Source organism: Hordeum vulgare, chromosome 7H, assembly GCF_904849725.1.
Source record: "Hordeum vulgare subsp. vulgare chromosome 7H, MorexV3_pseudomolecules_assembly, whole genome shotgun sequence".
Classification (NCBI taxonomy): Eukaryota; Viridiplantae; Streptophyta; class Magnoliopsida; order Poales; family Poaceae; genus Hordeum; species Hordeum vulgare.
Window position 1 is genome coordinate 81,778,083 of NC_058524.1, and position 26,228 is coordinate 81,804,310.

A 26,228-nucleotide genomic window follows, 5' to 3' on the forward strand; every position below is an offset into this window, starting at 1 on the left:
GTTGAGAATTTCAGATAACTTCAATTCCTTTGGCTCAAGTTGTCCATGATCGTGGACACGGCTAATCGATTAGGTTTGAGTACTCTGCAGAGTTTTGCACACGTTCCCCACAAGATTTGATCGCCTCCGGTATGTCCTCGCACTTCAGGGTGTTTGAAGACCGGATGATCAAAACATGGTCTTTCAACGGGTCCCTCTGAATCCCTGTCGGTGCCCATCCATTCATACCGTTCTTCTACATCTGCTAGCACCGCCTGTCCAGAGTTGTCGCGTTGTCCAACCAAGCCAGAGCCCATAATGACTTATGGCTGTGCAGGTAAGCCTTGGGTCTTGAAGCCTCCGTCCGTCTCTTCGAGCCTGGGTGAAGCTTTCTGCAAGATGTCATGGCCGTCTCCAGCATCCTGGGGTCGTCCACTGGTTTCTCCAGGGAGCTCGTCAAACCGTTCTTCACCCAGAGTTTCATTTCTTCACGGGGTCTTTAAATTCTTGTCTTAACTGGTCTTGGTTATTTAATCATCCTCGCATCACTCGTGTTATGCACTCAACCAAAATCCCGTCTACTCAAGCATAGCCATATGAAATTGTCGTCCCGGGCCAAGTATCGGGGTTGTTGTGTGCCTACCACATGACACTACAATCTATACTAAAATTTCCAAGTACCTACGCAGCATGCAATTTGGGCAAAGAAAGGTGAAACTACCATGCATAGAAAAACACAGGAGATAGTATGATCTAAATGACTTGCCTTGATGATAGTTGTCTTGATCGAGCGCTTCTAAGTAACAAGCTTCGCACTTTGGGTGATCTACCGATACAAACAAATACACACCATAAGCACTACAATCATCAACAAGTAAAATAACATCACAAGTATAAAGTAGCTATGGCCTAAGTGAAAGAATTCACTACACCTCACTAAGGCAGATATTGTTTCTGTTAAAACCCCAAGTAAACATATTTAAAAAAATTTGAAACTTATACCACAGTAAGATATAATCACTAGGAAGAAGTAGCAAAAAGAATCAAATACAAATCATTTTTTAAACTCCTGGAATAAGCAAAACAAGGTTTAAACTAAATCTGATCTACTTCAAATTTGAATATTTCGAACATAGACACATTATATGTTTTTAAAAACTACAGAAAAATTGTGATCTACTGGAAAAAGGATCAACCTCATTGGATCTCTAGATCTAAAGTTATGAGCCAAACAAAATTAGAACTCTCTCTGTTTTTGAATTAAAACTGAAAAACAAAATAAGCTAACTAGTGAACGGGAGGGGGTACGTGTCAGCTCCTGATTTGCTAAGGGGTGTGTGTTGCGGGGATAACTAGCAAACAGCCGGTATGTAAGCAAAAGCGCCGGCTAACTAATAAGTAAATAAAAACCGTTTCGGTTTTTGATAAAGAACCGAAGGGGTATCTCATCATCTAATCTCGCCCGTACAACTACGATCGGACGGCTACGGAGAGGGGGGGAACTCACAGGGGGGCTGGCTCAACTCCGGCGAGGTCCGAGGCGGGGTGGAGTCGGGATCGTCGCTCCGGCGGGTCTCGGCGGCGTCCGAGGGATGGAGGAGACGGCGGCGCGTCTCCCGCGTCCAGAGGTGGCGTCGACGAGGTGAGTCGTGGCCGGGGAGAGCAGCAGGGGAGCCCGGGGCTTCGGCGAGGAGCCGAACTCCGGCGAGGTGGTTGCGGTGGCGTGGGGCGAGGGGCTTCGGGTCTGGGGAGGGGAACGGGGTGCGGAGGGGCAGGTGGGTTTATATAGGGGCCGGGGTGGTGCAATGGAGGAAAGGAATCAGAGATCGGGGCGGCGCCGGCGAGGTATGGTAGGTGCGGGTCGGGGAAGGAAAGAGAGGGAGAGAGGTACGAGGTGACCGGGGAAGGGGAGGGCTCGGCCAGGTGGGCCCCAGCGGCAGCAAGAGAGAGGGGAGGGGCGCGGGATCGGTGGCCGATCCGTAGCGGGAACAGATCCCGGGCCTCAGGGGATCTGGCCCAGATCTAGTTATAAAGCGCGCGAGCGCTTTCCAATAAAAAAAGATTCCATTTTTTTTATTTTTTTTATAAAAACAGAAAGTAAAAAAATGAAAAGGGAATAAAATAAATTCCAAATATAGGGGTATTATATACCAAAATTTTCAGAAAAAAAATTCCTACTCGTTTAACATTTTTCCAAGACCAAAATAAAAACTTTTTAAAAATATTTTTTCAGAAAAACCTCTAAAGGCTTTATTTTCTTTTTGCAATTATTTTCTCCATAAAACTCTGGTTTTTCTTGGCTCAAATATTTTCAAAAGTGCCCCTGATTTTGGAGGGTCATATTCCTCCTCTCTTTCTTGCTTGCAAGAATTATTCCCCGGCATTTCTCGTGTGAAGAAAAAATAGAAATGCAAAAGCAAAATTTGAAAGAATTCAAATGCAAACTTTATTTCAATCAATATGCATAGATGCTTAGCTACAATGTAAAACATTCCAAATTAGGAAATTTGGGATGTTACATGAGATAAGCGCACAAAATAGGATCGTTGCTCCCCCAAAATTAATAACAACACACAACGAGTGCAAGAAGATAAATGAGACAATAAGCATATCACTTGCACAAAACAAATGGTTGTGCAACATGTAAAAGAAGCAACTTAAGAATAGGCTCAACCAAAATAATGTGTGTGAGTCATGGCAAAGCACCTGAGAAGACTAAGATAAGGATGAGCATTACTCATGAACATAGTCTTGATGAAATGTGACACAAAGTGCAAGACATATCATTCCCATTCACACATACTAGAAAATGGGTTCACAAGCTTACTAATAAACAAAATAAGAACCAACGCTTGTGACAACCCATGGTGAAGATATGAAGTAAGAACCTTGTCCAGAGGAGGGATACCAATGGAAATGGCAAAACCCTCATCAAGATAAGCATGAGGAAAAATAATCTTCACGGCCAAAGAGTGCATCAAGATGTAGGAAAATAAGATACGCACTCAAGACAAATCCTTTCACGAAGCCACCAAAAACTGAAAAAGGAAATGCAATGGTGGACGTAAAAGAAGAGAGGATATCAATTAGAGATGTAACTTCTCTCATGTGTAAAAGATTCTAAGTAGAAGACAATCATGATGATATATATCCATAAAGAAGGATGTACACATGAAATGGTTACAAACAGGAACAAACTAGATATCCAAAAGGAATTCATAAATATATCAATAAGATCTTTTGGTTGGAAGCATAGCACATGGCCTAATATTTTCTTATTGTACAATATGAACTTCCAACATACGAACATCATAGACATCCCAACTAGTAATAAGACATCATCGTTCGGATGCTTTGAGAAAGGAAACAAGTACTATAAGAACGAATCAAGAGATTCATGCCATGATGCACCCTGAAAAGAAAAGGCAGGGGCCTTTGCAAGAAAAGAATGCATGAAGTAGATACTTGTTACCGAGACAACATTGGATTGATGTAGTAGATAGTTGTTCTTTGATCATCCTAACTTGGCTCCAATAATCACATGGTCTTAAGACCATGCAGATATGAAAATGCCAATGATATAGAGATGTGAGTCCTCTATGAATGAAGAACCGGCAAAAACTCCAACATCGAAAACATCATAGTAGATGCATATGGACTCCGTTTTCGATGAACTCGAGCTTGTCATGAAGATGACCATAAGCTCTAAAACTCACAAAGAGAAACACCAAACAAGAACCAAGAAGTATGATGCAAGGATGCAAATGGTTTGAGCTCTCAACGAACGATACGATCAAGCTACTCACTTGAGAGCCCCCCTTGACAGTACAACAATCTATCCTAAACAGAAAACCTATCAAGGGCAAACCTATACCTTACACCTCGTCCTCTTGAGCTAGATGATGATGATCTTGGCTTCCTCAAGATGGACCACCTTTCTTGATTGCGTTGGCTTGATGAATACTAGTTGATTGCTCCCCCATACTCACTATGGGTGAGCCACTCTTGAGCATATCTTCACAAGTCCATTGCCACCAGGACGGCAAGCTTCAAGCATGATATCTTCGTGCTGATCCACTTGAACTTGCACACCAGAATCTTGATGACGATCACCACTTGACGTCATCCTTCATGGGTTCTATGAGATCTTCCTCTAGACGCAAGCCCATGGAAACACACCTAACCCCCACATAGAACTTCCAAAGTAAACTCTCAAAACTTCTCCCCATTGGCTACCGGTGTTATGTTCCATATTTGAGCGCTCCTAACATGATTGGGGTTGTTATGGGGACCCCCTTGATAATTCGTTTTAGATTAAAGCTGGTCTGGCAAGGCCCAACTTTGGTACTACATTTGCCTAATAACCTAATAAAATTGCAAAGGGACTTTCTGGACCCCGAGGATAATTAATCAACCCCCGGACCAGTGCTCCTCATGAGTGTTGGTCCCACCTGAGCGATGTCCGGCGCCCCCTGGTCACCCAGGGTTTAGCGATCCCGACGTCTAGCTCATCCGTCGTGTCCTAAGAACGAGATACGCGGTTCCTATCGGGATCATCGACACGTCGGGCGGCCTTGTTGGATTAGTTTCACCTTTGACGAGATATCTTGTGCGTCGGGATTCCGGTGATGCTTTGGGTAATCTCAGAGTTGAGGTTTTCCACTAAGGAATCCGACGAGATCGCAAGCTTCGTGATCGAGGATTTCTATGCGGCTTATGGTAATTTGTGATGGACTAGTTGGAGCACCCCTGCAGGGTTAAATCTTTTTGGAAAGTCGTGCCCGCGGTTATGTGGCAATGTGGAAACTTTGTTTGACACTGGTTCTAGACAACTTGAAGTTAACTTAACTAAAACTTGCCAACTGAGTGCGTAACCGTGACTGTCTCTTTCGTGAGCTCCTTCTCTGAACGAGGACACGGTGGGGTTATGACTGACGTAAGTAGGTGTTCAGGATCATTCATTTGATCAACCGTAGTTCACGTCCGCTATGCGTAGATCTTCCCCCTCTTTATTCTTGTACTCGTAAGTTAGCCACCTCATATATTGCTTAGTCACTTGCTGCAGCCTGACCACTTAACCATACCTCACCCATTAAGCTTTGATAGTCTTGATACCTTTTGAAATGAGATTGCTGAGTCCCCTCTGGCTCACAGATTACTACAACATCAGTTGCAGGTACAGGTAAAGATTACTTGACGTGAGCGCGTTGATTGTTCATTTGGAGTTGCTTCTTCTTCATCGATCTAGGATGGGTTCCAGGTCGGCAGCCTGGGATAGAAAGGATGGACGTTGTTCTTATTTTCTCGTTTGTTTTCGTCCGTAGTCGGACCCTGCTCTTCTTCATGATGATTATGTATTGTACTGATGTGACTCTGATGTAGCTTGTGGCGAGCGTAATCCAATTCCATATATCTCATCTTTTCAGTACATGTACTTGTAACGATATCCATTCTTGCGAAACAACGAGATGCGCTTCTATCCCTGACGAGGTCCTCGTGCCAAATTGAGGATAGGGTCGCATCTTGGGCGTGACATGACAGGATTTGCTTCAAATGTGCTATGTTTCTCACAAAAAAAGAAGTATAATTCTGTTGTAATATGTAGCCTTTCACACGCTTCACTAACTCAAAGTAGTTCATTTTAATTGACTAGACATGGCAGATACATAAAAAACAGATCACTATGAATAGTGATGTTTAACTGTTTTTTTCTTCCACTGGATATTTTGCGCTAGTTTATTTGTATGATGTTTAAGGAACACTATTCACTTTTGATTAATAAATATGTGTGCTGTAGCATCTAACAGGCAATTGCAGGGGATTAATTGGTTCATTTCTATTATACTGGCGGTGACCCACGTTTTAACATATTACCCTATTCGATGTTGATACAGGTTAGCTTGAAGCGCCACAGGTGGCATAGGAAAGTGTTGAAGACAAAAGACCCAATTGTTGTCTCTATTGGTTGGAGACGTTTCCAAACAACGCCTGTATATGCAATAGAGGATCAAAATGGTCGGCACCGCATGCTCAAGTACACACCTGAGCATATGCATTGCATTGCTATGTTTTGGGGGCCACTGGCTCCACCAAAAAGCGGTGTACTAGCTTTCCAGAGTCTTTCCAGCAATAAGGTACACACATTGATGAGTTCACACCAATCCATAGATGGTTAGTGGAAAATAAGAGAAAATATGCTTAGTGTGACATTTGGACATGTTATTTCCTAGCAAATGTTCCTGTTTTTAATATCCTCAAGTGACAGTGATAATTAAAATCAGAGGCTATCATAGCCGCATACAAGTAAGTGACAATGGCATAGTATCATAATCATATAATCACAACCAAATCGAACGGAATCTTAAATTGTTGTTTTGCCAAGGCCCTGACTTATGTCCCTGACTCGCCATTTCTCTAAAGAAGTTAGGCACTATGAATGCCATGGAAAGCTAGTCAGGAGTGACCATCATTTTATTGGATGGACATGTTCAATAATTGTCCGTCGCTGTAAACATGCATCGAGGAGTTTCATTTTGCACTACTTGATAATAGTTTGTAGTTCCATTTTGTTTTAGCAATAGTCATTTTAGTATATTAACTGATATGCTTTGCAACGATGCTTGCACGTTCACACAGATACCATTTAGAATTACTGCAACTGGTTGGGTTCAGGAATTCAACAATACTGCCCGAATTATGATCTATTTCCTATTGGGTTTGTAGTTCATCTAATTAGCTATTCATACTGATCTATTCATACAAAGTAGTTCATCTAATTCCTCTGCCAGCCATCCATGGGGGTTCCTTAGTTGGTGGTGCCACAATGCTACATTTAACCTAAAATACGAAAACTGCTAGTTCCAAGTAAGAAGAAAAATGCAGAGAGGGGGCTGGGGGTGATGAGATAGCACTGTATACCGGCGGCGTAGTCACCGGAGGAGGAGACGGGCGGGCTGTTGGGAGGGAGTCCCCGGCGGCGCAGTCCCCGTGGAGGAGGAGGAGGGAGTCACCGGCGGCGCAGTCACCGGAGGAGGAGGGGGAGGAGATTGAGGAGAGGTGGGGGGACAAACGACGGGTGCGCTGTGGGGAGAGTTAGGGGAGGGGAAATGAATTGGTATAGTGGGGGGAGGGTTAGCAATGACACACCATTTAGGGGTGCGCCATAAGTAAGGTGATAGCAATGGAGCACCTTCTAGTGGTGCGCCATAAGTAAGGTGATAGTAATGGCGCACCTTCTAGTGGTCGCCATAAGTAAGGTGATAGCAATGGCACATCTTCTCCTGGTGCGCCATTACTAACTCTTTTTTTTAGTTGAACGCATGTAATAGTTTCGCCGCCTATCTAGTATACTTTGTATTTACTTCATCTATTTTCTTACTAAGAACTATGAAAAGAGCCAATCACTCATTTCCACTTGTTTAGCCAAACGAGCTAATGTGTTTTACGAGTAGCCCGAGGAAAGCATGTTTTACACCTAACCCATCCATAAAGCTCACGGAGAGAGACACTTACAAAAAATCATGTTATGAGGTGATATCACATTGTGCAAAGATTTAGAATTACATGACATGGTTGAAATCAAGTGACGTGAAATAACATTCATCAAAGATTGAGCTTGCCACTGACACACACACACACGCGGCCGACACGTCGTGCTTCGATCTTAATTAGCTATCTTTTCACAATGATCTTCTTGCCCTTCTTTCTCGCGATTGAATAATTTAGCCCCAGAACCCCTTGAATTCTTCTCTTGAACGGACGTCCTTTAGGTAGGGTGGTCCTGCTTCTTCTTGTGTTGTGTGCTACTTCATCGTCGTCGTCATCTTCCATCTTCGGGTCGCCGTACTTGTCAAAGTCTTGATCATTGGCGACTCCATCCATTCCGATGATGCTCCTTTTGCCTCTCCTCATGACAACACGACTGGGCTTTGACGGGTCGGTAATGAAGAAGCATTGGTCCACTTGGCAAGCCAGTAGCCATGGCTCATTTTTCGCGGTGATGTTTGCGCCCGCGGTCTTCGATTTGGCTTTGTGTACAACCATGGTGGTGAAATACCGGTCGTCTTTTAGGACGCTCTTGGCCCATCTGACACGGAACATCGGAACCTTCTCTCCAGCGTAGCTCAGCTCCCAGATCTCCTCGATCCTTCCGTAGTATCTGTCCTTGTCGTTACCGGTGTAGGATTCCATCGTTACCCCGGAGTTCTGATAATCGCTCTTCATGTCCTTTTCCTTGGTGTAGAATGTGTACCCGTTGATATCGTACGCCTCATAGGTCATCAGGTTGTGCTCGGTGCCTTGAGACAAGGCGAATATGAGTTTTTCTTCCGTGGAAGAATCCTCGTGTAAAGGGTATGACAGAAGCTTGTCCTTGAACCAACGTGTGAAATATGAGTTGAGCTCTTTGATTATATCTCCATTCATCCTCTGTTGGCCTCGGTCATTGTACGTCTTCTCAATAAAGGTTTTGTGCTCTACCACCCAAGGATCGACCACGTCTATGTGTTATAGCGCGACTAGGTTTGCTCTTTCAAAGTCGGCGAGTCGACCCTTGAAGTCGACATGCATTTCGCGGCGACCCTCGCGGTGACCCCATCCAGCGAGCCTGCCGAGGTGCCTGTTGACGGGCAGACCAATGGGGTTCTCGATTCCTAGATAATTCGTGCAGAAGGAGATGCACTCTTTGGTCAAAAAGCCCTCGGCTATGCTTCCATCTGGACGTGCCCTGTTGCGAACGTATCCTTTGATGACACCATTCATCCTTTCGAACGACATCATGCTGTGCAGGAACGTCGGCCCGAGTTGGATGATATCCTCCATGATATGGACCAGCAGATGCACCATAACGTCGAAGAATGCAGGCGGGATGTACAACTCAAGCTCGCATAGTATCACCACGATCTCTTCCTGTAGCCTTCTGAGTTGCCTCACGCCAACCGACTTCCGAGAGATGACGTCGAAAAAGTTAGAAATGCCAAATAGCGTTTCACGGACGTGCGCGTCCATGATCCCACATATTGCAACAGGAAGTATCCGCGTCATCAGCACGTGACAGTCGTGAGACTTCATCCCGCTGAACTTTTGCTTTGCTGAGTCTAGGTATCTGCTTATCTTCCCCGCGTAACCGTAAGGAAGTTTTACTCCTACGAGGCAGGTGAAAAACTGATCGATCTCCTTCTGACTTAGAGTGAAGCACGCGGGAGGGCGGTCATATTTGATCTTCTTGGCCTTTCTGCCTTTGCGATGACTTTCCGTGTCCTTCGCCTCATCATCATCATCATCATCATCATTAGGGCGTTTTGCGTGAAGCTCCTCCCTTATGCCCATTGATTGCAAGTCTGCCCTTGCTTTCAACCCATCTTTGGTCATCTCTGGCATGTTGAGGAGGGAACCAAGCAGACGCTCGCACACGTTCTTCGTGATATGCATGACATCAAGGCCGTGAGGCACACAGAGGATCTTCTAGTACGGCAAGTCCCAGAAAATAGACCTCATTTTCCATACCTTCAGCAGCGGCCCTGGCGCCTTTCGCTTCTTTCCCGACGGTGGGCACTCTTTCCAATTTTTCAACAGCTTGTCTATTTCCTCGCCGCTCCTCGTACGTGGGGGTCTTCGGGGTTCGGTTTCACCATCGAACAGATACTTGCGTTTTCTCCATGCGTCATCGTCGCGAAGCCACCTTCGATGTCCCATGAACACAGTTTTCGAAGACCCGGGATCTCTATCTAGCTGGCGATACGTTGCGTCATCCATGCACGTGACGCATGCACAAAATCCGTGGACCACCTGCCCCGCGACATATCCGTAACCGAGATAGTCGTGAACCGTCGTGAGCAGTGCTGCTCTCATAGGGAAATATTGTTTCGTTGCGGCGTCCCACGTATTGGCTGGCGTTTTCCACAACGTGTCTAGCTCCTCTTTCAGCAGCCCCAGATACAGATTGATGTCGTTCCCTGGTTGTTTCGGCCCTTCAATTAGCATACTCATGTGAATGTACTTCCTCTTCATGCACATCCAGGGGGGAGGTTGTACATCCACACAGACACATGCCAGGTGCTATGTGTGCTTCTCTGGCTGCCAAACAGACAGAATCCATCGGTGCTCGCGCCCAGCATGATGTTCCTAGGATCGTCCCCAAATTCTGGGTGTTCGAAGTTCAACGCTTGCCACTGGCTCGCATCCTTAGGGTGACTGAGCATCTTGTCTTTTTTATTTATCTCCGGATCATTTCCGTCATCTTATCGCTTCTTCTCCTCTCTATCCGCGTGCCAACGCAGGAGCTCTGCTTGCTTAGGGTCTGCAAAATACCGCTGCAGACGAGGAGTGATCGGAAAGTACCACACCACTTTTCGAGGAGCTTTCTTCCTCTTCTTGTATCGAGTGACGCCGCACACCGGACATATGGTAGACTCTGCATGCTCGTCCCGATAAATGATGCAATCGTTCATGCACACATGGTATTTCACGTGCGGTAAATCCAGAGGACACACGATTTTCTTCGCCTCCTCGAAACTGTTCGGGCACTTGTTCCCCATGGGAAGACGTTCGTGCCAAAATGACATGTTCTCGTCGAAGCATGTGTCGGTCAATTTTTGTTTTACCTTCATCTCCAGAGCCATGAGCGTTACTTTCAGGCAGGTATCCTCGGGCCTGCATCCTTCATACAATGGAGTAACCGCGTCTATCTCCAGTTGATCCAGCTTGGCTTTCTCTCGGGCGGCAGCTCTTGCGTTACCCGTCTGCTTGAGAAGCAGCTCTTGAATATGAGGGTCCTGCACCCAGCCCATCGATGGTCCATCGTCGTCTGCTCCGGCATCTTCATCTTCATGATCATGCCCTTGGTCTTGATCTTCCTCATCATCATGTCCGGCATCTTCTACATGATGACTGTGTCCTCCTGCATCTACTTCGTTATCATGTCCTAGAGATTCTTCGTCTTCTCGCCCGCCCTCGCCATTATTGTCTTGTAGCCCTTCCTTATTTCTTGCCCGGCCCCCATGGATGACTTCATAATCATCTTCATCACCTTGCCACCGATAGCCATCCATGAAACCACGCACGAGCAGGTGGTCCCGCACCTGCCTGGAATCCGGGTCCATAAGGCTCTTCAGCTTGCATCTTCGACACGGACATCTTATATCCGTCTCGTTCTTTTGAAGCATCTCGGCCTTTGCGGAGCTCAAAAACATATTCACGATGCCTTCGGTCATCGTGCGGACCATGGTCGCCTGCGGGGTAGAGCAAAACGATATGTTAGAACCAAAAAACAATTTGGCATGACTTTGCCTAAAAATAAGACCAAAAAGAATGCATAGTGCCAAATTCTCGCCGAAACGGAAATGAATCAACATTCCGGCAAAATATTGGCAACTATCGCATTTCAAATACCGGTACCTGCAAACACAAACATATGCAACACCACAAACATACATAGATCTAGGCCATAAAAAGTGTGGACACGTGTTGGAAGGAGAAAAAAGTAGATCTAGAACATAAAGAAAGCTTTCCCCTTACTTACCTATCAAAAAAAGGAAATTTAACCACTTAATTTGGGTGAATATATGGTGTAAATGAGGTGAGGAGGAGGAGGCAACCGAGACTAGTGAGTGTGAAGTGGTGGAGAGAATGAAGTGGGGGGAAAGTGAGTGTGAAGTGGGCTGTAAAAAATATCTACTCCTCCTAAGTTACCAATGACGCACCCAGAAAGAATGCGCCATTAGTAATCAAGGTTACTAATGGCGCACCTCGTAAGAATGCGCCATTAGTAGTTTAAAAAAACTGAAAAAATGTTAGTAGTGGCGCACCGTGGACGTGGTGCGCCATTACTAGTTTTAAAATGTTAGTAGCGACGCACCGTGGACGTGGTGCGCCATTACTAGTTTCATGGTGCGCCACTGATAAGTGTAGGAAAGGGTGTGGGGCCAGGACAAAGATAGTAATGGCGCACCAGACACAAGGTGCGCCATTAGTAATATGAACACTAATGACGCACCAGTATGTGGTGCGCCACTCCTATATATATAGCAGTGACGCACCACATGCATGGTTCGCCATTAATGTCCATATTAGCTATAGGCCTTTTTCTAGTAGTGTAGATACTTGACGAGGTCGTGGTCAGACCAGATGCTGCATGGTTTGGCGTTTCGTGGCCGAGAAAGGCCACGGGCCCTGGAATTGCTGAAAAGGGTTGGATCATGAAGTATATTTTAAGAGAGTTCATTTAAAAGTTTCTTGACAGGGTTAAAACAGTGAAAATTTCTGATAATGTCAAGGTTAATGGTTTAATTTTTGAAAAATGATGTGCACATAAAAGAAAACTCAGTTTTCCTACACCTTTTCCAATTAGTACTGACATACTTCGCTCTGTGTGATTATATAAAAAGAATACAAATTCCCTCTCATGACTAAAATCTAAAAGACTGAAACATGTTGCTCTTTGCAATCAACACCAGGTGATGATTTCTCAGGATATGATCACACATAATGTGTAGAAGAAGATGAACGGAGGAAATTAAGAATAGATGATTCAGCAGAAAGAAACAACATTCACATAATGTGTAGAAGAAGATGAACGGAGCAAATTAAGAATAGATGATTTGGCGGAAAGAAACAACATCTCTACTATTAAAGAGGGATCTGCCGTCTGTCGTGATGGTTCGACCTACAGCGATCCCCCCTCCTACCGCTAGCCTTTTCACCGTTTCATCAATTTTTTTCAATCCCTTCATAAACCAGGCGATAAACCAGCGATTAGTTCAATAAAAAACTCTCTCAACTCCTCTTATCTCGGCTCGAAAAGCCGGCTGGAAAAAGGACCAACGACCCACACACCCACATCCCAGCCCCCACCCACATTGCTCCCGATCCCATCTTGTGTGAGGTCCCAGGGGCGAATCTGCCGGGTGCCGGCGCTCATGGAGGGGATGTGGAGGAAGGCTAAGAGGGTGATGGGCATTGGCATCTTCTCGCACCTCCCCGCCGTCACTGGCGACCGGGATGACTGCGCCAGCGAGCACCGCACGTCCGACACCTTCTCGCATGACTCGGCGGCGCTGGCGGCGGCGACCGCGCACACATCCGCACCCAATACGCCGGCGCAGGCGGAGGCAGCCGGCGCGCCGCACCACCACCCTCCGCGTCTTCCCCAAGTCCAGTTCGCCTCGAGCCCTAGCGCTAACCGCTCGTCGCACCACAGAGAGTGAGAGCCCCGCCGCCGCCCCCCATGAGTCCGGCGAGATGGTGCTCGCGCAGCTCGGCGGGAGCCTCTCCCATGCGCTCGCGCGGATGACGAAGGCCACGGTCGTCGACTGCCTCAACGAGATCACACGCGCGCTCCTGCAGGCTGACGTCCAGTTCGACATGGTCCGCGACATGCAGGCCAACGTCAAGCTCGCCGTCTACCTCGGGGCGCTCGCCGCTGGCACCGACAAGCGTCGCGTCATAAAGACGATAATGTCCACAACAACATGGCCCTCGCCCCGCCCGCCCGCACGAACATGCCCTAACCTGACGCAAATTCTCTCATGTGATTTCGGGGAGAGGTTTTAATTGTATTGCCTTCCGCGTATGTCGTCGTTGCTGTAGGTCGTCTTCGATGAGCTATGCAACATGTTGGATGCTGGGAAGCCCGACTTCGCTCCCGAGAAAGGGAAGCCGTGCGTGGTGATGTTCGTTGGTTTGCAAGGTCAATCTGCCCTGCCTGCTGCCACGTTATTACTGTATGTCCGAATTCTGTCTTGATATGCAGTATCCGTTATTCCTTAATTTGGAGGACATTGTTTCATGGTTAAATTCCATGAGAATAACATTATCTTTCATAGTGACTTGATTACTTCTGATTAAGCTGTTTACCGGCTTGTTTATATATTCATTTGATGGGGGCAAACCATGGAAACAAATTATTATAGGCCAAGCCTTAGTCACCTTCAATGTTTTTTTCACTTTGTCGAGCTACTGGCATGTGATTCTCTCCAGATGACTTTTTTGGTGATACAAGAAGCCATGTAATTGGAGACTTGGAGTTGTAGTGATTAACCATTCTTATGTTCCTTTGGGGTGGATACCTGATGTGTTGCAAATTTTGTTCTATTCTAAAAGAAAGATACACTTTATATTGCAAGTTTTCTCATCTTGGATGGGTACTTTGTAATTAGCGAGTCATTTGAAGGGCCAGTTGTAAGTGATAGATCACATTCTTATCATATACTATTTGGCTTCGGTGTGGGGCTGCTGTTGTTTAGCTGACTGGCTCACTAATGACCGGTTATATGTCTTCTGCACTTTAGTTGCATTGCTTATAATATACTGTTCACAAATCACAAGGCATCGTCTTGTTCATGCAGGTTCTGGGAAAACTATCACTTGTATGAAATATGCCCATTATCATCAAAAGATAGGATTTAAACCGGCACAGGTTTGTGCTGACACATTCAGGGCTGGTGCTTTTGATCAGCTAAAACAGAATGCGACAGAGATCATGGTTCCTTTCTATGGAAGGTACACTAGCACCTCTTTACCACTTCGACTGCTAATATTATGATTTGCTATCTCTTGTTTTTTCTAATTGTTGTGTCACTGTAGCTACATGGAATTAGACCCAGTAAAAATTGTTGTTGAGGGCGTGGAGAGGTTTAGAAAAGAAAATTGTGATCTCATAATTGTAGATACAAGTGGAAGGCACAAACAGGAAGCGGCTCTGTTTGAAGAAACGCGCCAAGTTTCAGAAGCAACGGTAATACACTCAGAACCCTTACTTTCAGTTGTAACCTAAACCAAATGAAAAGCTCACCTTCATTGTCATGATATAATGCAGAAACCAGACCTGGTAATATTTGTGATGGATGGTAGCATTGGTCAGGCTGCATTTCCTCAGGCCCAAGCATTCAGGCAAAGTGTTCCGGTTGGTGATGTAATTGTTACAAAAATGGACGGCCATGTGAAAGGAGGTGGCGCACTTACCGCGTTAGTATTCACTTCCCTTATCTTACACTACCCTCTTGGTGCCATTTAACTGGAGCTCGTTGATGCTCACAATGGCTTTGAGAGGAAAGCAAGCAAGAGCAGGAAGAAAGTTGCACGAAGAAGAGGGGATTCAAGAGGTTCTACAGAAAGGTAGACTAATGAACCTAAGGAAAATTCAAATGCTTCTTTGCTGAAATTACATGAAAAGAGGGGGGAATTTATGAATTCAACTTCATATGTACACATGCAATTTGGTTTCTTTTGTATTTCGTTGTAAGAAAAAAAAAGACACGATGGTTGCGCAGGAGTAAATAGGCGAACAAAGAATTGGTATCTATTATTTTACTCCCTTCATTTTTATATAAGGTGTATAAATTTCAGCATAGTGACCAAGACATATAATTATAGATAAGTTAGGCCAAAATTACCGCTGTCTAATTCGTGGATTAGCAACAAGTAAATTATTTAGGCTATAAAAGTAAGAGATACATACAATCAGAAGAGAGATAGTTTCATTTTTTCTCTACAAGAAGAGATACGTGCAATCAGGGGAGATATATATACTTTCTTTTTCTCTAGAGGGTCAAGATGGGAATTATAAGAAACTAGAACAAATGCACCTTATATTATAGATTTTTATAAAAAACAAATGCATCTTATATAAAGGAACGAAGGAAGTATTGATGAATACACATATACACTTCCAAATATGAACAATTATTTGACTCATTTGTTTTTTTGGTCCGTAGCAACGCACGGTCAGTCAACTAGTCCCCATAACATATAGAGGAAGATGGACGGAGCAAATTAAGAATAGATGCTTTGGCGGAAAGAAACAACATTTAGTTACCTAGTTTGCTGACCCCGTTGATCACTTGCTTGCCTTTGGTTGTTCATGACGAACTGGTAGTTCGAGCAATGACAAATGGGGTAGCACATCAGCGGGGAGAAGTAGAAACAACAGTACGTTCAAGGAATCAAGCCATGAGCATAAGTAAACAGACCAAATAAACACATTGTCAAGGAAAAAAACTCCCTATGCATTCACGCAAAGTGAAGCCTATTTAGCTGGGCCATACCTATAGTAGTATAGTACATACAAGATAATTGTGCGTATTTCGGTATTTGTCCCATAAACAAAGGACTTTTAGCAGAAAACAGAGAATTTTCAGTAGAAATTCAAACTTGCCAAGTACAGTATAATAGAGGTCTGCAGCAAACACGAATTGATCAAATAATATTGGATATAATTTCAAGATCTCGAGGATCACAAGTTCACCACCTTTTTTTTTTTTTTGCGCAGATACAAGTTCACCACTTACCTCCATCTACGTTGCAGGATACGTCACATAATTGGCGTGTCGGTGCAGGATACTGCATCAGGACATTGATATGCCTGTATACATGTGGGATATGCGTATCCCTCCGTGTCACATTTTTTGAGTTAAAATAAAGCAAAAAAGTTCAGAATACGTTTGGGACATGCAGGGATACATCATCAGGGATACGCAAGGGCCTCTTAACACTCGATCTGCAGCCCATCAGAAGGCCTACTCTATGGATAGATAGACCTAATCGCTGGAATCCTTCATCTCGCCGTGATCTTGTAGTTGCCAAATCGCGAGGACTAGTTTCAGCGCATCTCCAGACCCCCTTACGGCCTTACGTACGACACTGTCGCCGGCACCTCACTGGTTAGCTCCTCTTCATTCTCAAAGTCTTCCCGGTCCGAAATAGGATTATGGGAGAACGAAATGCATCTATTTCTCTCAATGTTCGTGACATGGAAAGTCAACAACTTCATCAGATCACCGATCAGTTACTTCATAAATGTTAAAAAAAATCATCCTCTAAAATAAAGGTTTTTTGGTGCTAGCTGATTTGTTTGGGCATCTATACATATACTCGCCGTATCCCCAATATATTTTCAGAAAATACCGTTTTCCCGTATCGCTGTATCCATATCCCCGTACCTGTGTCCCCGTACAATGTAACATGGACCTCATTGTGTGCATCAGTTCAACAAAAAGAAGCGCCGTCCATATTCAGCAACACCACGTCGATTAAGGTTTGCACGAGAGCATCGTCGTTACCAGACCTTTTTCCAAAGTGGGAATAAGGTCTCTCCGGTCTTTCCTTATCTCGACGACGTCCAGCCGGTGTCGGTGAAGGGACGGTGAGAGTTTGTGTCCTCATATCGGTTGGTTCCCTCGAGATCTTGGCAGTTTGTGTGTCTTTCAAGTAGTGCTTTTGGCTGGCGTTTGTTGTGGCTACTTCAACATCTTCTTTTGCGTTGTTATGTGGCTTAACCTTGTTTCTCCAACCCTCTCGACTGGTGGGGTGGGTTGCAAGCCTCATCTGTTTGGGTTGCTGCTCCAACTGATCTTGTTTGAATGATTTCTAGATCTTGTCTCAAGGAGCGAGTGGCTATTGCAATTTTCAAAGCCTTGTATGGCGAGGGTGTTTACAAGTGTCGCTTTTCGTTGCTATTGGTTCAATGCATTTTTCAATCTTCGGCGGACGGCCTACAATCAGTGAAAGAAGAAGACTAGTAAGGTTTTTAATGTAATTTTACTTTTTACTAGTCATTCTACGTCGAGTTATCTATTAATTATACTGCCCTTCGTTTTCCATGATTTTAATCAGATATAAAATGCCCTGTCTTTATTCAAATAAAAGAAACATCAAATGGTAGGCCCAAATGGTAATTCTAATCGGGTCAAACAAACCATGCCCCCGCACAAGCTGCATTTGGCCGGCCCAGTCGGGAAGTTAGCACGTTGCGCTACTCTCGTAGTTTTTTTTTTCTTATGTTGTCCTACTTTTTTTGGATCTTTTTCTTTCAAGTTTATATTTTTTCTTCTTTTGGGATTAGTTTTTCTTCTAGTTTATTCTTTTGTACATTCTTTTCACTCATTCTTGTATTTTAAACATTTTTAATAAATGCAGATTTATTTTTATTACGTAATGACCAGTGCTTTCATATAGAGTGGATATTTTTTATATACAATGATTTTTTTAGTGCACACCAAACTTGTTTTAATATATGACGAGCATTTTTTATGTACTTTGAACTCTTTTTAATCTATGGTGAATTTTGTAAATACACAATGAATTTAAATAAATTAAATTGTTTATTTTTAGTAAGTTTTTAAATATTTCAACTCGGCCAGCAAAATCCAACAACTCTTTTATAAATAAACAAATAGAAAATGAAGAGAAAAAAACAAGTAAACCCCCCTTGTTCACAAAATTGAGCTAGGTTTCATTACCTTTTAAGTTCATGATTTGCTTTTATACATGGACATTTAAGGAAACTATGAGTATTTCTTCAAATTCACATATATGTTTAAAAACGATTTTTTGGAATTTGTAAACACTTTTTGAATTCTGTGAACATCTTTTTACAAATTCTTGTACCCTTTTTATTTTGCAAAAACTTAAAAGAAAACCTTTTAGGTCATGCACTTTTTAAATTTATGAATATATTTTTAAAAGTATGAGCATATTTATATTCATATGTTATTGGTGTTTCTAATTGATTTGTTTAAAATGGTCAAGAAAAACCAACATTGAGGAACCGTCTTTTCTCTTCACGAGCGATAGTAATATAAGAACGAGAAGCAGTCCACCGGAACTATTGGGCAGGCCATGGGAGCGACCCCTATGTATTATAACAACCCCAAACCCTATATGGTGTCTTAATCGCTGGTTACAAGTTCATTTTGCAAACCAACGCACACCCCATGTTCGTCCTTGCGCTTGACCCATCAAGCTCTTTGTTTTTTTGTCTTCGCCCATTATGAGCGTGTCCTATGTGCTAGTTCAATCGATGTATGCAGTTTTCTTTTTCTCACTGATTTTTAGAACCTTCAAGAAATTTTCACCTGTATTTTTGGGAGCGGGTTTCCCTATTTTTTCCAAGGACAAGTTTTGCTTGGTGTTCTCTTTTTTGTAACATTTGTATGCAAAGAATTTTTAAATTGATAAGTTTATTTCCAAATCTGCATTTTTTTTATTCTTCCAAATTTGTGAATCTTTTGGCTATGATATTTTGTCACAATCTATGATTTTTTTAATTCATAAACCATATTCGAATCCGTGAACTTTATTCAAATTCTTGATTTTTTCAGCCATATTTTTTTCAGATGCATGAACTTTTGGCTTGTGAACTTTTTTCTAAATTTTGTGATTTTTCCCAATTTCATGAATATTTTTTTAAATTAGCTAACTGTATGAATTTGTCAACCTTATTAAAATTCATGAACTTTTCTCAAATTCACTACTTTTCCATTTTTGTAAACTTTTGTCAATTTGTATGATCCTTTTCAAATTCACGATCTTTTTAATTTTGTACAAACCGTTTAAAATTTCCAACCCTTTTCATATTTGTGGTTTTATGTTTTTTTTTAATTTATACTAGGTACATAATATTCATTCCGCGCCGAATGTGTTGTTTTAGAATTTTTTAGATACGGATATATCTCACACTAAAATGTGTCTAGATACATATGTATCTACACAAATCTAAAGCAACTAGTTTGAGATAAAGGTAATTAAGGACAGTAAAACTCAACCTAAACCAAGCTCTTTGAGCAATTTGCATTTCGTATAAAAAGCAATATTTCCCGTAATGTGTGTAATCTTGCCCAGCTATCATGTGGGCTGCTGCTCCAGAGGACGAAATGAAGACCTCTCACAAAATGGGCCTTTTTAGCGGCCCGACTAACCCACCCGGTCGGCCGCGCATACAACGAGCGAGTCCACCCCACCCTGACTCTTCTTTTGCCTCTGCAACCCTCTTCTTCTTGAAGGGTTTCTAGAGCGGAAGGCATCAAACTGTCGCCGACCATCTCTCCTCTGCCCCCTCAACCCATCGTGCTTCTCACTATACCACGCACCGCTTGACAGTCCCGACTCTCCTTTAATGTAACGCCAGAAGCCATTTCCCTGCACCCTGACCACGAAGTTGGCGCCCGATCCACATGCTTTGACTTCGATAACGTCGTCGGACATCGTCGCCCCTACCTTGACCGAGTCACCGGAAGCAGCCGCTCAACCCCTACCCCGACGCCCTACAACAAAATCCCAAGCATCTCCTCCTGATGGTACATAGGAGGAAAGGAGAATGCATCCCCAGAGCTTCATTCAACAGCAGCTGCAGCGAGAAGCCCATTTCTTTGAATTTCCACGTCCTTCATCTCATGGACACCCATGTCTTCTTTGCCTCTCCAAGGCTCCAAGCCCAGACCCGGTCGTCGTTGTACTTGTGAGTACCTTTTCAACGCCCCCACCCCTCATTTCCATCAATGCATGTTTATGGGATGTTCATGTGCTACTATTTCTTAGCTCATCGATCGAGAGAAAAGACTGGAAGAGATTGATTTCTGCTTTAAGATTCAAAGACACCAATGTTGGTTTCTATGTTGAGATATCTTCTTTAGTTATGGCTGAGTTTTCAGAAGAGTTTCGTTTGTGATTCATGATGCCATGGTTCTTTCCATACAGATGAGGAAAACATAACAATTAGCATTGATCAATCTGCTACCATCTCATGCATACGTACTATCTTTGACTATTAAGGAAGAGATGAAAACTTTGTTTGGGCACAATCAGGATTCTTTCTCTTATATGCATTTGCTATGGCATATTAGAATATATAACTATATGTATTTCTTTCTTCTAACAATAATGATTCTTTGGCAGGGAATACTGATAAAACTCAGACTACCAAGAAATGCTGCAGAGCTTTTATTAAACCCATAGTTTGCCACATTGTATGATGCAAAATTATCAACCAGAGCTTTGAATGATGGACGACAACGCTGTTTTATGTGCTACAAATCAAATATAAAAGGAGAAGAGGATAATATGTGTCATCATAATTATTTCTTGTGGAAGAACATGGCCGGGATGATACTTAGGCAATGATACTGCCTATGATGAGTAACATGGGTATAAGGTGTGTATACTAAACAAGCATCCTGTTGCTTTTTTTGGTGTTCCTTGGTGTGCCCTCATTTAGCTGTGTCCATGTGAACAAAATGCTTATCCACGCAGCAAGTTGTACTTGTTGGCTCTGAGAACTTTGTTGGTCGCAAAGTTAAGTTAGTATTTGTTACATAGTAATAAGTTTGTTTTCTTTGACCGGAAACTCTGTGAGAACCGTGAAGGGCAGTTTGGTACTTACACAGACTATTTCTTTCACTAAATTTAGAAATTGCATAAACTTGTGGTATACATATTCTAGATAGATAAAGTACAAATTATATTCATATGATTTTCTAACATCGCCAAAATCATAAATAAACATTGATTATTTTTTGGCTATTACCTTATATGTGTCGTATTGTAAAAGTTGGCTGGAGGGGCTTCAACTTTAATGGCGGCGGTTAACATATATACTATGCTAAAATGTAGACTTATCGTTGTACTTTCCTTTCTTTCTAACCTCTCCCTTTTGCACATCTCAACGTACATTTGGTAAACTGGTTTTATATTAAAATTTCAAAAGTTGCTTCCCTTTGTCAAAAAAATTATGAGCATCTAGACAAGACGCAGCTTGAAAAAGTTAAGATTTTGTTGAGATATCATTGTACTGCAGCTTACTTCCTATATTGATGATGTCGTGCTATCATTTTACTTTCTTTTGTTTCTTACCTCTCCTTTTTTCACATCTCCACATGCATTTGGAAAGTTGGTTTTTATGCTAAATTTTTGAAAGTTTGCTTCACGTTGTCAAAAAAAATTATGAGCATCAAGACAAAGAGAACATATCTAAACCATGTTGGAAAATAATAAATGCAAATGATTTATCAATCTGTCGATGACTTGATTCATCATCTTGCAGCTTGGAATATTTGGTTCACTGCTACCATGCCAAGGAGTTTATAGCTTGATTATAATGGTAAACATGATGCAACATGTTTCTTTTTTTGAAAAGGAGATGCAACAACTTTTCATATACATCGAACCATCTTGCATTTTGTAGAGGAAGCATCACTCCCTACGTTGAGTTATCCACGATTGGTTTGAAGATCTGACATGAGGACGGTGGAGAGCATGAGGGTGCTGCCATCAATGATAAAAATATATGTGAACGTGTGTGATAAGCAAATTATCTGTACTGTTGTACAATGTCTTCGTTTGGCCATGTTGTTACCAGTACCATGTTCTTAGCTTATCATGGACAATGTTTATAACCTAATTGCACTTTCCTACATATATTTGGACATATCGATTTTTACACGCTATACCGTCCACAAGAAACAACATTTAACTTCCATTTCTCAAGCTTATATGTATTTACAAACTTTGCATCATTCCATTGAACAGATGGGCAACGCGCGTCATCATGGTCTAGTAAATAATGTGAGCTGACCAGTGTTCGCCTCTTCCTCGATAGACTATTACCCTATTATGCGTGGCACTAAATGCACACATGCATCAAAGTATGGCTAAATTTTGTGTTTTGACGCTTTTACTAAAGTAAATCGAGACTGACCCTCGTTTGGAAAAATTTCGGGATCTGACCCTTCTCCTACCGACACGCCCCAAGGTGGTAGGGGTCTAACAACCTACCGTCAAGGTCTGCAACGGTAGGGTTGCACGCCCAATCGCAAAAAATTCCAAGTGTGTGCGCACGCACCCTACCACCAGGCACCTTGGCGGTAGGATTGCATACGCTACCGTCAGCACCTATGGTGGTAGGGGTGCACTGCACTGACGTGGCCCCTTTTCCTACCGCCATGGTGCTCGGCGGTAGGAAAATGATCAAATCCCGAATTCTTTGCAAACAAAGGTTAGATCTTGATTTATACTTCACTAAAAGGGTCAAAACATGAAATTTTGATGCACATTGTCGGTCAAGAATCTTGTACTTTTATGCGGTGCATGGAAGGACCTGTCTGGCAAAGTTGCCTACCTGACCGTCGGTCGATCATCGAGTCGCATCTGAAAAGTTGCATACGATTACAAATAATTACGCTAAATTTTTGTGAGCTGTCTTGAAGCCGCTGCCTATCTATAGATACACGCACGACCTAGATAAGGGGACCCCGACGCCTGTGCTTTTTCAAATGTTAGCGCGGTTTCAACAACTCTGCCATTGTCATGGCTGTAGGCTGCCAATGATAATGGTCTACTTTGGCGACGAGAGAAACGACGAGGCTAACAAAGGTGGTGTCCTAGCTGCGATGGATCATGCAGTGGCTTGGCAAGATTTAGGTGCGGCTGATTGCTCCCCCGGCAGGGTCAGTCTCGTGGTGGGCTTTGTCGGGCCAATCTGCGACTTAGTCCGTCTATGCATGTTGGCATGCAGCCTGTGGCAGGTACAAGCAGCATGAGGGCAAGGCATCTTTGGGAGAAATTCTCTTTTTGTTTTTTAATCTGTCGGTAGTGATTCTCCTTTTGTTTTTTAATAATTTGGCGACACCCACGTGTGCCGCGGATTTTCTTGAAAACGTTATTGTGGAGTTGTGCTCCTCCCCGCTCCTCACGACCTTGGCTCGGGAGGGAACCTTATATCCTCGGGATCAGGTGATTGAGGCACCTTCATCTCTTTCTTGGTGGAGATCGCTTCGTGGTGGTGTTCTAAGGTGAGGTTGGAGTCGCTTGTTCGGGAGGCAACGGGTGATGTCGCTTGTGGTGTCTATTGTTGTCCTGAGGGTGTCAACTGGCAATGCCCTTGATGAATGTTTTTTTTCTCAATGGCATTGTGGTGTCTATGTTTGTCAGTGTCTCACATATTCCGTGACGGTAATATGGGTGGGATTGTAGTGGTTCTAGGCCGATCTTTTAGCCGGGCAACTCTCACACTCTTCTTTGGTAATGAAAAGAGTCTTTTTCCTAGCTTAAAAAATCATGACCAATTTCTGATAACTGCATAATAGACCAAATAATTCAAGTTAAAGCACTTCTGAAATAAAGAAAATACTCCTTCGTATCACAAATACATGTCTGTTTTGGATATGTCTTTGGTCAAAAATAAATTAAAACTTTAAACGTAAATGTACGTATAAATATAAATATTGTTCTACCTGCTGAAATAAGGAACATGTGAACCATATGTTTCAATTTGTGTTGAAATATATATTTATATTTTTTTTCTTTGTTTCACATACGTATAACAGAAATCAATGATCAAAAGTAAATGTTGAAGACTTCATTCTACAAAACAATATGTATTCGTGACATGGACCTATGGAGGAAGTAGTACAATATTTGTGCCCATCTTGCGATTTATGTTTCACTCGTATTGGATGTTCATGCACGGGGATATATATCTTTTCTTCTAGAAAATACAAACATAATTCGCAATCATGCGAAGTTGTATAGTCCTTCCATTCATAGCAGTCAACGAATTTGTTCCTTTTTTTCTTTTTCTGTTAATAATATATAGTATTCCTACATTTTTTTTGCGGATGAGTACTAGTGTACTACTTCCTCCGTTTCTAAATATAATTTTTTTAGATATTTTATTACGAACTACATATGGAACAACATGCAGAAGATGTTGCTTCACATGTAGTCCATAATGAAATATTTAAAATAGACATATATTTAGGAATGAAGGTCGTATATTTATTTGACAAAAGAAAATGAAGGCTGTTAGTATTACCTTGTGTTGTAGCACCATTATAAGAAGAGTTTTTCTAGATGGACGGATAAGTCTCTGGCCGTGTCACCAAATTTGTGGACAATGTACTTGTGTTCGAAGTTTATATTAAAACTACCCATGACGTCCTTCACCCCTAAAAAAAGAAAAACTATCCATGACGGCCTTGGCTCAAAAAAATGTATCAATTTGAAATGTTTGCATAGAGTGGTATTGGATAAACCCGCGGCGAAGCCAGGTTGGGTTGAAGCTGGAGTCGAAAAAGTCCAATGTTCACCGAGCAAGCCTGCCGAACCCAGCCCGACATGATAGGTTTTTTGCATTGCGCAGGCCCAACGCAAAAAGCCCTAAACCCAAGCCCAAACTGACACGGCGCAAAAGCCCGAAGCCCGAGGCTCGGCCTACCGTTGCCGGTTGTTAGAGCATATTTCTCCATATGTGGTTTTGGTAATTGATGACAATCCCTATGGACTGATGGTTGCCTTAAGTTATATTCGAAGGATTTGTCCATAGACACTTCTTGAAGTCCATCTGTTGGTTTTAAGGAGTTTATATGATTACCAAGGTGGTATTCAAGGTATTATTCAAAAATTGGTCATAAAGACACAATGTTGATCAAGACTAAGTAAAGAGTAAATCAAGATGATCAACACACAAAGTGTACAAGATGTACCGAGATGAGTCAAGTGATCCCATGGTATGGTAAGCATTGTCTATAACACTTTTGTGTACTAACCCATGGTCTTCGTGAGAGTTCTATGTGGGGTTATGTGTGTTTCCATGGGTTTGCGTCAAGAGGAAGATCCCATTCAACCTATGTAGGATGACATCAAGTGGTGATCATCATCAAGATTGCGATGTGCAAGTTCAAGTGGAGCATCATGATGATATCATGCTTGAAGCTTGCCGTCCATTGTGGTGCAAACGGACTTGTGAAGATGTGCTAAAGAGTGGCTCACCCATAGTGAGTATTGAGGAGCAATCAACTAGTCTTCATCATACCAACGCAATCAAAAAAGGTGATTCATCTTGAGGAAGCCAAAATCATCATCATCTAGCTCAAGAGGAATAGGTGCAAGGTATAAATTTGCCATTGATAGGTTTCTATTTTAGGATAGATTATCGTACTGTCAACGGGGATCTCAAGCGAGTAGATTGATCGTATCGTTCGTTGAGAGCTCAAACCATTTGCATCCTTGCATCATATTTCTTGGTTCTTATTTGGTGTTTCTCTTTGTGAGTTTAGAGCTTATGATCATCTTCATGACAAGCTCGAGTTCATTGAAAAAGGGGTCCATATGCATCTTATATGATGTTTTCGGTGTTGAAAGTTTTTGTCGTGTAACGGCTCGGATAAATGGGCTCCCTTCATTCATAGAGGTCTCACATCTCTATACCATTGACATTTTCATTCATAGAGGCCACATACCCATTGTCGCCCCATGTTGGTGTGTCCGTGGACTGGAAAAATGAGCCTCTCCCCCGCTTCCTCGCCAGCTACAACCCCGTCAACGCCTCCGCTGTGCGTCGCACCGATTAGGCCTGGAAAATCGATATTGAAAAAACGAATTTGCGGTTTTTGCAATCACCCCAAAAAAAATGGTTTCTCGTCTTACTAACCGAACCAGATTCGTCCGATACGGTAGTTTCCTCGGTTAACCGTATGAAACCA

The 26,228-nt window shown here is 42.8% G+C and overlaps 1 protein-coding gene across 1 annotated transcript; it reads left to right on the top strand.

Moving 5' to 3' along the window:
• The first annotated feature begins 13,215 nt into the window (after positions 1-13,215).
• LOC123408351 (signal recognition particle 54 kDa protein 2-like) lies at positions 13,216-26,096 on the top strand. The gene is made up of 8 exons (XM_045101475.1): positions 13,216-13,416; positions 13,564-13,663; positions 14,322-14,475; positions 14,560-14,710; positions 14,792-14,940; positions 23,063-23,192; positions 23,261-23,270; positions 25,975-26,096. Exons 1-8 carry the CDS (start codon positions 13,216-13,218, stop codon positions 26,094-26,096), a joined length of 1,017 nt encoding a protein of 338 aa, XP_044957410.1.
• The last annotated feature ends 132 nt before the right edge of the window (positions 26,097-26,228 follow it).

Excerpts from the sequence above, each read along its gene's own strand:
- LOC123408351 (XM_045101475.1), top strand. The coding sequence starts at position 13,216 with ATGGTGCTCGCGCAGCTCGGCGGGAGCCTCTCCCATGCGCTCGCGCGG. Across the intron at positions 13,664-14,321 it reads GATGTTCGTTGGTTTGCAAG|GTTCTGGGAAAACTATCACT; the intron begins GTCAATCTGCCC and ends TTGTTCATGCAG. Across the intron at positions 14,476-14,559 it reads ATGGTTCCTTTCTATGGAAG|CTACATGGAATTAGACCCAG; the intron begins GTACACTAGCAC and ends GTGTCACTGTAG.